Consider the following 14,776-nt stretch of genomic DNA (forward strand, 5'->3'; position numbering starts at 1 on the left):
GGAATAGAGGGATTATGGATCATGTACAGGCAGATGAGATGTTTAACTTGGCAACATGTTCATGGGTCGAAGGATCCGTTGCCGTACCGTACTCTTCTATGTTCTAAAAAGCAGATATGGACATTTTTTTCTTAGAGTGCTCGGATAGCCTAACTATTCCATTCAAACAGATTATAGAAGAAACTGTGAAACAAACAACAAATTAATTCCCGCAGTGCGCTGTGTCATTAATTAAGTTGGAGTACGATAAGTGTGGCATTAACAACTGGTTTTGATTCAACAAAAACTCAATTAGCACTCATTGAAGGAACTGTGGAGCAGGGTTGGGATTGATCTATAGGGCACAGTTGGGATTGCATGTAGAAGGTTAGAGGGTCATTGAATCATGCAGCAGAGAAACAAGCCCTACACCTCACCAAGACCATGTAGACCGTCACATATCTATTTCTATCAGTTCCATTGACCAGTGCTTAGTCTGTTGCCTTCTGTGCCTTGATGGCTCAAGTGCTCAATGGGATACTTCTCAAATGTTATCAGAGTACCTGCCTCCACCACCCAGGCAGTTGGTTTCTATTTACAACAACCCCCGTGGTGAAAAAGTTCTTCCTCAGATTTGCTCTAAAACACATTCCTCTGGCTACAACCATATGCTCTCTAGTTTTAGATACCTCTTTACGTAAAGAATTTTTACAATATTTATATCCTTCATAATTTTGTACTCTTCTATCAGGTCTTAGTTCAGCGTCTCTGCTCCAAGAAAAACATTTCAGGGAATATGGCCGAATTCGATCAGCTCCTCCAATGACCCAGACCACGGATGAACATCTGGGAAGATCGGAGGGGAGGCTGGCTGGACTATGGTGCCTTCCTCACCTTGGTGCCAACTGTGTTATGTTGTGTCGTGGACTTTCTGTGTTTGTGCTTTTCTTTTTTTAATTCAATTTTGTTTTTAATATGTTTTATTATTTATTATTTATTTATTTTTATGATACTGCCTGTAAGGAAAATTCATTTCGTTGTCTAATTGAGACAATGACAATAAATTTGAATACAATACAATACAATCAGTTGATTCCACCTTTTGTTAGTCTTGAAGGGTAATGCACGAGCACTGCAAAGGTTCAGCAACAAATTAACAGGGTGGTGCATATATGGAATGAGCTGCTTGAGGAAGTAGTTGAGGCAGAAGCTATAACAATATTTAAAAACCATTTGGACAGATACATGGATAGGAAAGGTGTAGAGGGATATGGGCCAAACGCGGGCAGTGTAAATGGGGCACCTTGATTGGCAGGGGCAAGCTGGGCCAAAGAGCCTGTTTCCGTGCGGTAAGACAAATGGTTGAAGTTTGTGCCTCGTTTTCTTCCCTGTTTTCTTCCCAGTTGCTGCACCAACCAACAATCCTAACAATTATCACAACAGTGCTCAATAAAGTCACAAATATTTATTGAAGTTACATTTGGTGCTGCTAGTGGAGCACGACTCACTGTGGATTGTTAGAGGAAACAGTTAGACAGGTACATGGATAGGGCAAGTTTGGAGGGATATAGACCAAGAGCAGGCAGATGGGACAAGTGTAGCTGGGACATGCTGGCCGGTGTGGGCAAGTTGGGCCGAAGGGCCTGGTTCCGCACTGTATCACTCTATGACTGCTCTTTCCTCAGCCAACACCTTCACATTCAGCTTCCACTCTAATCAGTGAGCTTTGCCCATGTGTTCTCCATGCCATCAAAAGACAATAGACAATAGGTGCAGAAGTAGGCCATTCGGCCCTTCGGGCCAGCACCGCCATTCAATGTGATCATCCCCAATCAGTACCCCGTTCCTGCCTTCTCCCCATATCCCATATCTTTAAGAGTCCTATCTAGCTCTCTTTTGAAAGTATCCAGAGAACCGGCCTCCACCGTCCTCTGAGGCAGAGAATTCCACAGACTCACAATTCTCTGTGAGAAAAAGTGTTTCCTCGTCTCTGTTCTAAATGGCTTACCCCTTATTTTTACACTGTGGCCCCTGATGCTAGACTCCCCCAACACCGGGAACATGTTTCCTGCCTCTAGCGTGTCCAAACCCTTAACAATCACATACGTTTCAATAAGACCCCCTCTCAACCTTCTAAACTCCAGAGTGTACAAGCCCATTCTCTCCGCAGATGACAGTCCAGCCATCCCGGGAATTAACCTTGTAAACCTACGCTGCACTCCCCCAATAGCAAGAATGTCCTTCCTCAAATTAGGGGACCAAAACTGCACACAATACTCCAGATGTGGTCTCACTAGGGCTCTGTACAACTGCAGAAGGACCTCTTTGCTCCTATACTCGAATCCTCTTGTTATAAAGGCTAACATGCCATTTGCTTTCTTCACACTGGTACTTCACTCCACTGGGTTGATGGAGCTAGAGAAGATGCTGCTGTATCTCTAAACTAAACTAAACGTGGAGCAATAGCCCAATCCAAGTAGCTTCCTGTGTAGGCAAATGGTAGAATCTGAGGAAAGTTGATGGAAATTTAGGGAAAATAGGTTACGAAAAATTATTGGGAGCACGTGATTGCTCTGTGAGCCGACGTAGACTCAATGGGACGAATGGCTTCCTATGTTGTAAGGAAGCACAGAATGCTGCATCAAGATTTCCATTTGGCACCTACAATATATACTTCACATTCAAATTAAGCATAATGCTGAATTTGGCCCGAGGCTCAGGCATTAACCAGTTTTGGCCACAAGTCAATTTGGCCAAATATGGATTTTTGTTTTGAAAAAGCTATCAACCGTAGTAAGTGCTATTGAAGAACAAAGATGAATCGTGAGGATTGCAGCATTAATTTGGAACTGCTTTGTGGCTAACCAGGAAGAAAATTGTAGATGACCACTGAGATAAATTTAATTAAAATATACATGAAAACATTCTTGCCTGTCTTTTACCTAATTCTCCGATTTATACCACTCACTTCATGTGATCAAAGTTGTTAAAATCAGCAGGCCAAGAACACAATAATATTAACCGTAGGCAGTGCTAGATGACAAACATTCACATCTCATGACGATGCTTCTTCCAATACTGGCTATGTTCCATCCTTTGAATATCCTTTTTCTGTTATGATAAATAATAAGCTGAATGGTAAGTTTGATGAATGGTAAGTTATTTTTTGATTTTGCAATACATTGTGGTGGGGGAGGGGGAAGAGATCCAGATTATGTGCAGGCAGACAATAGTTGGACCTGGCATCATGTTTAGCACAGACATTATGGGTGAAGGGCCTGTTCCTGTGCTGTGTTGTATCGTTCTATGTATCCCTGTTCCAAGGCTGTGGAAAACATCTTGCCTGGTACCTGTCCCAAAGAAGACCCATCCCACTCTCCACAATGACTACAGACCAGTAGCGCTCACTTCACATATAATGAAGACATTTGAGAGACTTGTCCTTTCCTACATCAGGACTAGTGTGTCAAATCAAATGGATCCTTTACAGTTTGCATATCAGCCTAACATCAGTGTCGACGATGCCCTCATTTACATGCTGCAGAGGGTGTACACACATTTGGACACTACTGATGCATCTGTAAGGATTACATTTTTTGACTTCTCAAGCGCCTTCAACACAATTCAGCCCCGACTGCTAGGGGAGAAGATGGAGAAGATGAAAGTGGATCCATCAGTGGTACTGTGGTGTTTGGATTACCTTTCCCTCAGACCACAGTACGTACGCCTACAGAACAGTGTCTCGGGCACCATCTTGAGCAGCACAGGGGCTCCACAAGGAACTGTGCTGGCTCCGTTCCTGTTTACCATCTACACAGCGGATCTCCAATATAACACCAACAGCTGAATTTTGCAGAAGTTTTCGGATGACACAGCTGTTGTCGGCCTCATTAAAGGGGGCAATGAGGAGGAGTATAGAGACATAATAAGTAACTTTGTGGAGTGGAGTGCACACAATAACCTCCATCTTAACACCAAAAAAACCAAGGAGATAGTTGTGGACTTCAGGAGGGGGAGGAGGAGGACTCAAGCAACACCAATCACCATTAAGGGCACTGAGGTGGAGGTGGTCGCTAACCACAGGTACCTTGGGGTGCAGCTTGACAGTGAGCTGAACTGGAAGTGTCATATGGAGGCGGTGTACAGGAAGGGACAAAGCCGACTGTGTTTTTTAAGGAGGCTGAGGTCATTTAACATCTGCCAACCCCTACTGTGCAGTGTCTACCATTCAGTGGTGGCCAGTGCTCTGTTTTTTGCTGTGGCCTGTTGGGGAGATGGCGCCCGCATAGCGGACAAAAACAGACTGGACAAGCTAATCAGGAAGGCCGGCTCAGTGGTCGGGGCTGAGCAACGAACGGTCCAGCAGGTGGCAGAGGCCAGAACTCTGAACAAACTGGGTTCAATAATGACCAACCCCACTCACCCACTCCATGCCCTGAAGGTGATCAAGAGCAGCATCTTCAGTCAGAGGCTGATTGCACCAATGTGCAAAACTGAGAGACATAGGAAGTCCTGTTTACCAGCTGCTATAAGGTTATATAATGCGCATAAATAACTGCACTTTTTAAAAATTAATTGTATTTTAACTTGTATTTTAACTTGTTAAGTATGGAAGCCATTTGAGGAAATGTGTGGTGTTATGTCTGTCTTGAAGCTGTCGTGGCACTGTAATTTCCTGTAAAGGATTATTAAAGGTATAATCAATCAATCAAAATCCCCAGGCTAGCATTGTCTGACCCCGTAAACTCCCCCAACAATAAGTGCCAGTCAGTCCAACCCTGATATTCCCATCCCCAATCCTCTCCATAAGCAAGTGCCAATCTTCCCCCACTCTACACCAAACACCAACTCCTGGTCTGATCCCAACTATCCTCAACCAAATATTCAGTTTTGACGCTCCTCTCATATCATGCCAGATCATAGAACAAAGACAGATCAACGTCAGTGTGTCTGTCGCCAGTGTCTACCTGCACCTATCCTCAGCAAAAGCACAAAACTGCAAATTTGCAGCTACGAGAATGTGCCTGCCTGTTGCACCCAAGATAACCTGTGTTTTCAGCAGTCCAATAATGACAAAAATGGTTACTGCCGCTATATTGCTGTGTCATTCTAGGGCATCCTAATTTTAAGATAATCGTATTTTCTGGGCAGATAAATTAACATTAAATACACATTAAGTAAGTAGATAACATTTTACGACATTAACCACATAGCTGGAAATGATTAGCCAAATTGATATAAATTCTGTGTCCTGGGTCTTCAATATAACTCAATGTTTTCTGATGGCTGCTGCCAACGACTGCACCTACTTTCCTACTTTGATACATCACTCACTTCAGTTTTGCCACAAAGGGCTGAAGATCAAGCCTTTGCGTCAGGAGCAAAGGGAGATGCATTCCCTGATGGACTTTGCTCTTTGTTGGCAGTGCACAGTAAATGACGCTCAGCAGACTGTGACAGCATGTGGTTGCACTTGTGTCTGTTGTGGGACCTGTAACAGGAATACCCAAATACTATTCCCTTCACAGCAGCTTTATTCTAATTCAAATCTTCGTGTATATAGCTGAGAAGAGGTCACAACATGAAATTTCAGAAGAGAAATTACATCGGACAGATAAAAAGTAACAACTTTGATTCCATTTTTTATAAAAAAAGATGTTATCTCAAACAAGCCAAAATCATTTTTTATAAAGAACAAAAAAACTTAGAAACAATTTCATTATACTAACAAATAACTCAAACTTTTCCAAACACAGCCTATGTTAATTGAAAGGCCATTTTGTAAATTAAAATAAGTACAAAGAACAATTACAGATTAAGAATGAAATCTTAATATTCAAGTGAACAAGAACATATCTTTTGCATGAAAAGCTTTAGATTTCTCTTTTACTTTCAATTTCTTATTTAGATATTTTTTTAACTTTCAATAACCAAATTAATTCAATATAACCATTTTCTTTTTTTTTAAATTGAAAACATACTAAAAATTGTATGGTGAACAATACAAAATCCAGTATTATTATTTTAAGAACTACTGAAGGATTAAAATTCCAAGCTTTATAGTTACAGCGTTCAGTAAATTAGTACAACTCATCAGTTGTAGAATCATTCTTCTACCAATTCTACGGCCAATATTATAAACTTGGTACACAACAGATTTTCAATAATGCTTTTATGCCATAATTATGTGATTAGGATCAAATAGTTTCAGATTGTAGCAGGTTACAGAAGGTTGAAAATGAAGCTGAGGCATTTGCACTGCATGCAAAATTTAAACTCCAAACGATATTGCACAAATAGATGATTTATTTGTGCCATAGCAGAGAAAATCCATAAAGTATTATTTTTCAAAGACACACACAGAGACACAAAACTGCCAATTAACTAACTGATTGAAAAGGCAATTACCTCACCTATTGAAACCACTAAAAATAAATTTTGGACGTATATAATGTGGAACTTATACAGAACAGTATGAAGGGGTATATAAACATTATTGCAAATTCTTGGAAGAAATTAGTTCCTTGGACTTGATGCAGTGTGATACTAATTGCTGCAATGGATAAGTCGGGACGTCAATAATGTTCAATGTACATCTTTTCCCCCCCAAAAATGTTTTTGTTTTTCAGAAGAGAATAACAATTTAGAGGAAACAACTCATACACAGGCACATTTCCATTGTATGTTGAATGACAACAGGTATTTCTATTACAAGACTATATTCAGTACAGCTTCGTAAAATACTTGATTAATTTAGGCACTCCAAATCTAAATTCACACTGTTCGCAACTCATCTTTACAAATAAAACCTTCTAGTGTTGGCCCCGACTAAAAACAGATTGCTTTGCCCATGATTTTAACAGTGGTAGATTTTTTGCCCAAATGCCTGCAATGCACACTCTAGGTTAAACAAAGAGCAATGAACATTTAAGTTGCTGTGGTAACACATACTTCGATATTGTCCTTCATTCAGCTGTAGTATTCAGTGTAGGCTTTGTGTCTTATCAGATTTCTCCTGCAACCTGCTGGCTGCAGAGTGTAACCTTTTTTCTTCTACCACTCCCCAATTGAGATGCAAATTAATCTCCTCTGTTGATTAAATTCTCCTTAATCTAACCGTCAAGTGCAGATGTAATCAGAGTTTACAGTTCTAGCAATAAGCACTGTCACAATGAGCGATTTTTTTTCGTTCACAGATGAATTATGAAAAGAGTAAGCTGCATCAATCAGGCATTTTCCTCAAATTTACAGTATCTACATCTTATGTAACATGTTTAAAAAAAAAGTCCTATAAATGCACTGTGCAAGTGTTATTTCATTTTCTGTGCTAAAGGTTTTAATTTGAATGTTTAAAACACAGGGTGTATAAATGATCACATCTTCATATTGTGCACTGAAAAGACACCAAATAAGGTAGCTGGAGGGATTTTCAAAAGTACTCAATAATACATCTGTTCTTTCTATCTACAATGTCTGTTCACTTACATTATCAGGGAAATTGAATTCATTGAAGCACACAAAAAAATGCAATAAAAGTTGACCTCAATAAAATTGTGTTAATTTCACTCATTTCTTTTTTTCCATTAGGAATACCAGCATCAGATGATTTCCCATTCAAGTCAGCAAACACTGAGAGTCAACAAATGCAAACTTTACACAACCAACAAGCTTCTCTTACACCAGTCCCCTTCTGAGAACCATCACTGCTTCAAGGTATTGCCATCAAACTTCATGATTCTACGTATGCCATAATTAAAGGGAGATTTATTAAGTCCAAAATCTATACAAGTCCAAACGGAGCAGTTCATATATAATGAACCAATAAACAGCCACATATTAATCATCATCATATTGACAGGAACATGACCTTACTTGATCAATAAATTTATGGAAATCAAAACAAACCTTAAAAGTAGTCCACACATCATTGTCTGAGCAGAAAAAGGATACAAGCTCTGGTAAAGGGGTATGAGACACTTCACAGCTCGGCTTGCATTGATGCCTGTCGCACGAACGAGACTTGGCAGAAGCTTTTCATTTACAATGGCTCCATCAAAGAGGGGACCAAAAAATGGGACCTGAAACAGATCAAGCACCTTTATGGTTAAGGGATTCCACGTTGTTAATCACTAGATGCAGAAGATTTATTAAACATTTAAATGTTTACACAAAAGATGTTTACACTAAAAGCTTACACAAAAAATAACTCGACATTGACCTCATTCAGTCTATACAAAATCTTCTACACAGACCATGCTAATATACAATTAGTAACTTTTGATAAGTAAATATTATATAACAGCTGAACATCATCTTAAGCATTGAGGTCTTATCCCTCATTTCAAGGATGCTCTCTTCCACAGGTTTGGGAAGGTTTTTGAAACCACATATCAGGCAGCAGAAGCTACAAGTATATTCTTATGGGTCAGCTGCTTGCTGGCTTTAATATTAACCCAACCCTCACTCCAAAAGGTGTTAATGTGATGTTAAATGTTCTGTGGATGCCATCACTTTTATGGAGGCAAGTTTCAGTGCTGCATAGCTTTTAATTACAATTAAAATCAGGCTGCCTGCAGTGAAAAGGAGAGGAGATGCCAGTTTCAGAAGATGCTGCCATTGCCGGCACTCTTCGCAATCAGAAGGAGTAGGGATCCTCTCCACCTGTCCCTCAATCAAGCTTTTAGCATCTCATCTGAAGATCATGGCTCCCTGTTTCTCCCAACTTACTGCCTGTCATGCAGAATCCAATCTCTTTATGTTATCGAGAGTGCAAGAAACATCCCTGAAATAATTCATGTTGGGAATTGGAAGAATGCAGAAAAAATATTTACCAACAAGTGATACCGTGTATATTTTTGGATCTGCAAGTTGACAAATCACTGGGTCCTATTGAACTACATCCTAGAATCTTATGAGTGGCTATTGAGGAAGTTGATATGTTATGGGGTGAAGGCAGGAGAATGGGGTTAGGAGGGAGAGACAGATCTGTCATGATTGAATGGCAGAGTAGACTTGATGGGCCAAATGGCCCAATTCTACTCCTTTCACATGATCTTAATTTTCCAAAAAAAGTCTCCATTTGGGGAAGGTTACAAAAATAACCAATGACATCTAACTCCTTTCCCCCCACAAAAGGTAGGGAAACAGACATCAGGCAACTGCAGAGCAGTTACATTAACTCCTGTCATTGGGAAAATGTTAAGAACTATTATTGATATTATGAAAAATCAAAGTAATTGGATACGTCTAACATGGTTTCAAGAAAGATAAAATGTAAGTAAAATTAATTTAAATAAAAGTTCTGTAAAGTTCAAAATATAGGTAAAATTGAGCTCTACCAGATTTATTGAAGCTATTTTAAAAAAAAATATGTTTTTATTAAAGCATATACATATCATAACCAAAACAAAATGTGTTTATCAATTACATATTAACACAGCTCTATTTATTTATTTTTTAATAGATTTTTTGAAAGATAGAGCTATAGAAAGAAAAGAGAGAGAAAAAATAAAAAAAATAAAAGAAATTACCAATAACATAATTTTGGAGATAGGTCCATAGATTATAAAGTGTAATTATTCATCCAATCCTGGATTCAAGTTTCAGTCAAGCTTCCGTGCTGGACCAATTTACCCTTTCAGAAAATCAATAAAAGGAGACCATATTCTAGCAAACAATTCTGGTTTGTCAATTAAGACAAGTCTAATTTTTTCCAAGTGTAAGGTCTCAGACATCTCCATAATCCACATTTTAATTGTGGGGGTTGTTGGGTTTTTTATTGAAGGTATTTAATGACATATTACGTCAAGAGGTATTGAGATTAAAAAAATGAAAGCTTATGGTGCAGGAGGTTGCCATAATGGCGTGGAAAGAAGGTTGGCTGGCAAGTCTTTTTATGGTTGGCCAGATGTAACAATGGAATGGTGCTGGGTTCAACATTTACAATTTGTTAAAAGGCATTGAAAGAATGGTTCTAAATTTGCTAATGTCACAAAGGTTGGTAGGGAGGCATAAGACACAAAGTGGTGGAGTAACATAGAGGGCCATTGAAGTGTCGCCTTGTATATGTTCCCCAGAGATGCTGCCTGACCTGTTGAGTTACTCCAGCACTTTGTGTCTCTTTCTGGTAACCAGCATCAACAGTTCCTTGTGTCTCCTAGGTAGGAAAGTAATTTGTGAAGAGGATACATGAAGACTCCTCGGGGATGTAAATGGTAAAATTCTGGCAAAGAGAGTAAAATATTAAATTGTTCATTTTGTCAAGGAAACTAAAAGGGAATCAGAGTGCCTAGATGAAAAATTCTGAGGTGCAAAAAGATCTGGATATGCAACCATGATTTGCAAAAGGCTGCAGTGCAGGTAAACCAAGTAATTATCAAAGCTAATATAAAGTTTTCTTTCATTGTGAAAGGATTCAATACAAAAATAAGGAGGATATACTTCAAATATAGGCACAAAAGTTATACTTCAGTTCAGCATTGATGAGACGGTATTTGGTGCACTGTGTACAATATCGAGGTTCTTAGATAATAATGTTAACATGTTAGAAAGAGTTCAGAGGTAGACTAATACTTGTAAAGGACAGTTGCCTTAAGAAGAATAGTTGGACAGTCGAGGACTGTATTCACTGGGGTTTAAAAGAGTGAGAGGAAGCTTAATTTATACATATATCGAATTTTGAGGGGTTTTAACAAGTTGGATGTTTCCACTTGTGAAAAATCATGGGGTTATAGGGTAAAAATAAGAGGTCAACCATTTAAGATAGCAATGACAATTATTATTTTTCTTTGAGAGTTAAGGGCCTTTGGAACTCTCTTCCATAAAAGGCAGCGGAAACAAAGTCTGGGACTGTTTCTGTGCTGTGCTATTCTTGTTTCGATATATTCTTTAAGGTAAATAGAAACCCAATAAGCAAATGAATGAAAGGTTGTCAAAGGTTCACAGGGATGCAGTTAAAGCCATGATGTATTAAACAGCTTTACTCTCTGCTTACCTGGATGATTGCAGGTTCAATGATAGCCAAAACATTGACTACAATCCAGGATAACAAAGCCTGTTTGAGTGGTGTGCCATCTAACACTCTTAACTTTAATTCCTTCTATCATTTTACAGTGGTCGCAGAAAGCGCCATCCATAAAATCACTGCAGACACTTGCCAAGACTACTTTGAGACTACTTTACTTCCAAAACTCCAAAGGCCACTCCTATATCCCTAAAGTCTAAAGCAACATTTAAAATATTGTGTTCAGTTTGGTCGCCATGTTATAGGAAAGCTGGAAAGGGTGCAGAGATGAGTTACAAGGATGTTGCCAGGACCGGAGGGCCTGAGCTGTAGGGAGAGGTTGAGCAGGCTAGGGCTCTATTCCTTGGAGCGCAGGAGGATGAGGGGGTAACTTATAGAGGTGTACAAAATCATGAGAGGAATAGATAAGGGTAGACACACAGTCTCTTGTCCAGAGTAGGAAAATCAAGAACCCGAGAACATAGGTTTAAGGTGAGGGGAGGGAAAGATTTAATACGAATCAGAGGGATAACCTTTTCACACAAAGAGTGGCGTGGATGTATGGAACGAGCTGCCAGAGGAGGTAGTTGAGGGAGGTGCCACCTTTAAGGGCAATACATTCAGGCCAGCAAAGGCTGCATTTCATAGCAAGAACAATAAATTGGTTCAGCTTTCTTTTAACATTACTATTTTGCTTGCTGGTCCTTGAACGATTCTATCTGTAATGACTGTTTTGTAGTAAACTGATGAAAACCTCTCAGGTCAAAATGTGGTTGACCTGAACTTGAAGGTCATATGTGCTTGAGATGTTTAAGTCATAGGGATTTCTTAGACCTTTTGAATGTGATACAACATCCAGTGATGTTGATGACCCCATAAGGAGCAGGATTTTACTGTAATGCCAAATTAGTTTTAGAAGGCACTTGTTGAGCTCTACTAAGCAGTTTATACACAGAGTTCTACAGAGAGATACCACATTATCCATCCATCCTATACTCACAACATATTAAATAGTTTAACAGCTGAGGAGGGGACTCTCAGCTCGGGGAATTCTAATCTGATCCAGGCAATACAAATGACTCATTGTCTGATGCCATAACTACCCGTTTCAAAATGGTGGTGTCACATTTTAAAACAAATGATTTTAAGATTGTGACATGATTGTCCAATACTTTCCTTGGTTTTCTACAATTACAGCATGAGGAAGCTGCGCTATTTCAATTGAATGTTTTCTGGAGGGTAAGCACCAAAGCAGTGGATGCACAATTCACGGAAAACAAAATTAAAACTAATGTAGAGGACCATGATAGAAGTATCCATGCATCTGGGAACATTTGTTGCATTGAATTTATTTAACATACATATTTTGCAGCACACATCTCTGACTTTAGGTTCCAATTCACATCATAGGAAAGAAGTGAAGCGAGGGAAAATGTAGGATTTTACAAGAACCAGCAATTCCTGCCACTGTTGCTTTGTTTGGCATGGCATCTGCAAAACTCCGGGGAAAAAAAGTCTATATAATGCAAGGAGAGTCTACTGACAATTATCAGTATTTCAAACCACAATTTTTTCCATCTGGACATGGACTTATTGAACAAATAAATGCCACTTATTATTCTCCTGTCATGCAATTACTACCGGATGACTGAGACAGTCATTGAATAAGCAGACAAAAGGAATTAAAAGAAACTCTTGCGCTCAGGGAATTCCTCTAATTAGAGTTGGCAGCAAATTTCAACAGGAATTTCATTTTATTTAACATCTGCATCTGACAGCTGTCTTTCCAAGCCATTCACATCAACATAATGCAGGTTGAATATCTTGACTGAAACTAGGAAATTCTGATCAAATTAAAAAGTGTGGTAAAATAAAACAAACGCACATTTTGACTTCCTTTCAGGCTGTTTCACAGTTTCAACAAGTTCATAACAATAGTTGTAAGGGAGTATCTAAGGTATCAGCTTATCCTCAGACTCCCTTATGAATACCGTACAGTGGAACATCAACTGAATTGCAGCACAGCAAAAGAGTGCTCAGGAGCAGTTCTTTCCAGTTGATATCACAGAATCTAAGGTCACATTTTGAATGGAACAAAACAAAATCTGTGCACGCATCTATTCTCGCTTCTTATATACGAGGCTGCATGGTCTATTTTTTGCCTTGAATAGGTTTGAGCCCAGGTCCTTTATACCACACAATGAGAAGCCCACTTGTCAATTATATACAGCACTATTTGCCCCTGATCTTTGGGGATTGTGTGGCACATTATCATCTTAATAAATGAATACCAGTTATAAATTACAAAATAATCTTACATCAATTAAAAATGAACATATCAAATTGGAAATTAAATTCACCGAATACAAATAATTACCACATGATATTTTGCAGGTTTATCTAAAAAACTCCCTGCCTTTTGGACATAAGGTAATATCATTTTTTTTCTTCAGCGATGCAGGTTTCTTCCCCCGAATGGGCTTATCTAAACATCATCAACTTAGAGTTGCTACACTGCTATTTTATCTTTATTTGAGGAACAGAAGGACATGTTCCTTTCTTATACATTGTACAGAAGGATTTTTTGCATATTACTTCTGGAGCCTGGTCATTTTAGGTAGAAGTCCGACAATGTTGACCAAATGGGTCTGTGTGTGCATTAACCTGATACCAAATGGCTGAGCATTAATTTCACTTCACTAACTGCAGACTAAATGGCATTGTGTCCAGGGGAACCCATAGTATGTCCCTTGTGGCATATGTAGTGAACTAAGCTTGTACAATGTTCTTGGCCCCATTCTGTGAGCAGCCTTTGTGGTTATTGTTTTCAGTGTCCTCCATACATCTGTGACGCGTGTTGTATTGGCAGACTTTCTATTCTTCTTGAAAAAGGTTTTGTTTGAGGAAGGATTGTGTTGCAGTTCATGATAATTGCATCACTTAATTAATGAAGACAAAAAAAATGTGCAAATCAATGCATGGTTGCCAAGTACTGAATAATGACAATAAAGGCAGACATTAGTAACAAGAGTAAAAGCCATTTTTATCGGAAAACTCTTCTGATGTTAATATGCCTAATTTTAAAAAGACATTTCACTTTATCATTTGTCTATGCACATCTTATATGTCAACAAACATCAGTTAAACAAATAAGCAGCATGTTTGAAACTCTGTCCACAGCTATGCCTGTTTCCATGGATTCCATAACTTAATAAAGGAAACCATTTGATTACGAAATACAATTTAATGATGGAGATGATGAAGCTCACAAAAAAAACGGATGTATGATTCTTTCACAGTATGTGTTATTCTTTACCATTCTCTTCCTTTCATCTTGGTGTCAGCCCGAGAATAAATCTTTTGACACTCAAGGATAAATGCTTGTGGAAACTCAGTAGAGAATGACATTTTCTTCCTTACGATGTGTGTACAAAAAGCTCATTTCATGCCTTGTCTGGTAATCTTATGACCTCCACATCTAAGTGGTCTTGATTTGAATAACCCATTAGAGGAAAAAAAATCATTTTTTGGAAAAAAGGCCTGACATTATGACATTAAACTCATTACATCTTAGAGTGCCGAAAACATATTTTGTTCAACTACTTGAAGGAAGTGCATACGTTGATGGAACATTATTCAGGGTCTCTTACACGACTAGAGGTTTCCCTTATTCTTTGTATCCAATTTAAATGAAGATCCACCTTGCAATTTACATAGTTCGCCTTAAATTGGTGATAGAGGCAAAATAATTAGTATATTGTCCTTCAAGAGAATATTTTAGCAATTCACGAGATA

General features: G+C 38.7%; 1 protein-coding gene across 4 annotated transcripts in view; it reads right to left on the minus strand.

Annotated features, from left to right (window-relative positions):
• Window positions 1-14,776, minus strand: part of ralgapa2 (Ral GTPase activating protein catalytic subunit alpha 2) — a 462,100-nt gene that overhangs the window by 109,580 nt on the left and 337,744 nt on the right. For all 4 annotated transcript variants that reach the window (XM_033026192.1, XM_033026194.1, XM_033026193.1 and 1 more), the window contains one exon: window positions 7,930-8,057. In XM_033026192.1, coding sequence (XP_032882083.1) covers window positions 7,930-8,057 — 128 coding nt within the window. The remainder of the gene's footprint in view (window positions 1-7,929; window positions 8,058-14,776) is intronic.

The sequence above is a fragment of the Amblyraja radiata genome, chromosome 8 (genome assembly GCF_010909765.2).
Source record: "Amblyraja radiata isolate CabotCenter1 chromosome 8, sAmbRad1.1.pri, whole genome shotgun sequence".
NCBI classification, from domain to species: Eukaryota; Metazoa; Chordata; class Chondrichthyes; order Rajiformes; family Rajidae; genus Amblyraja; species Amblyraja radiata.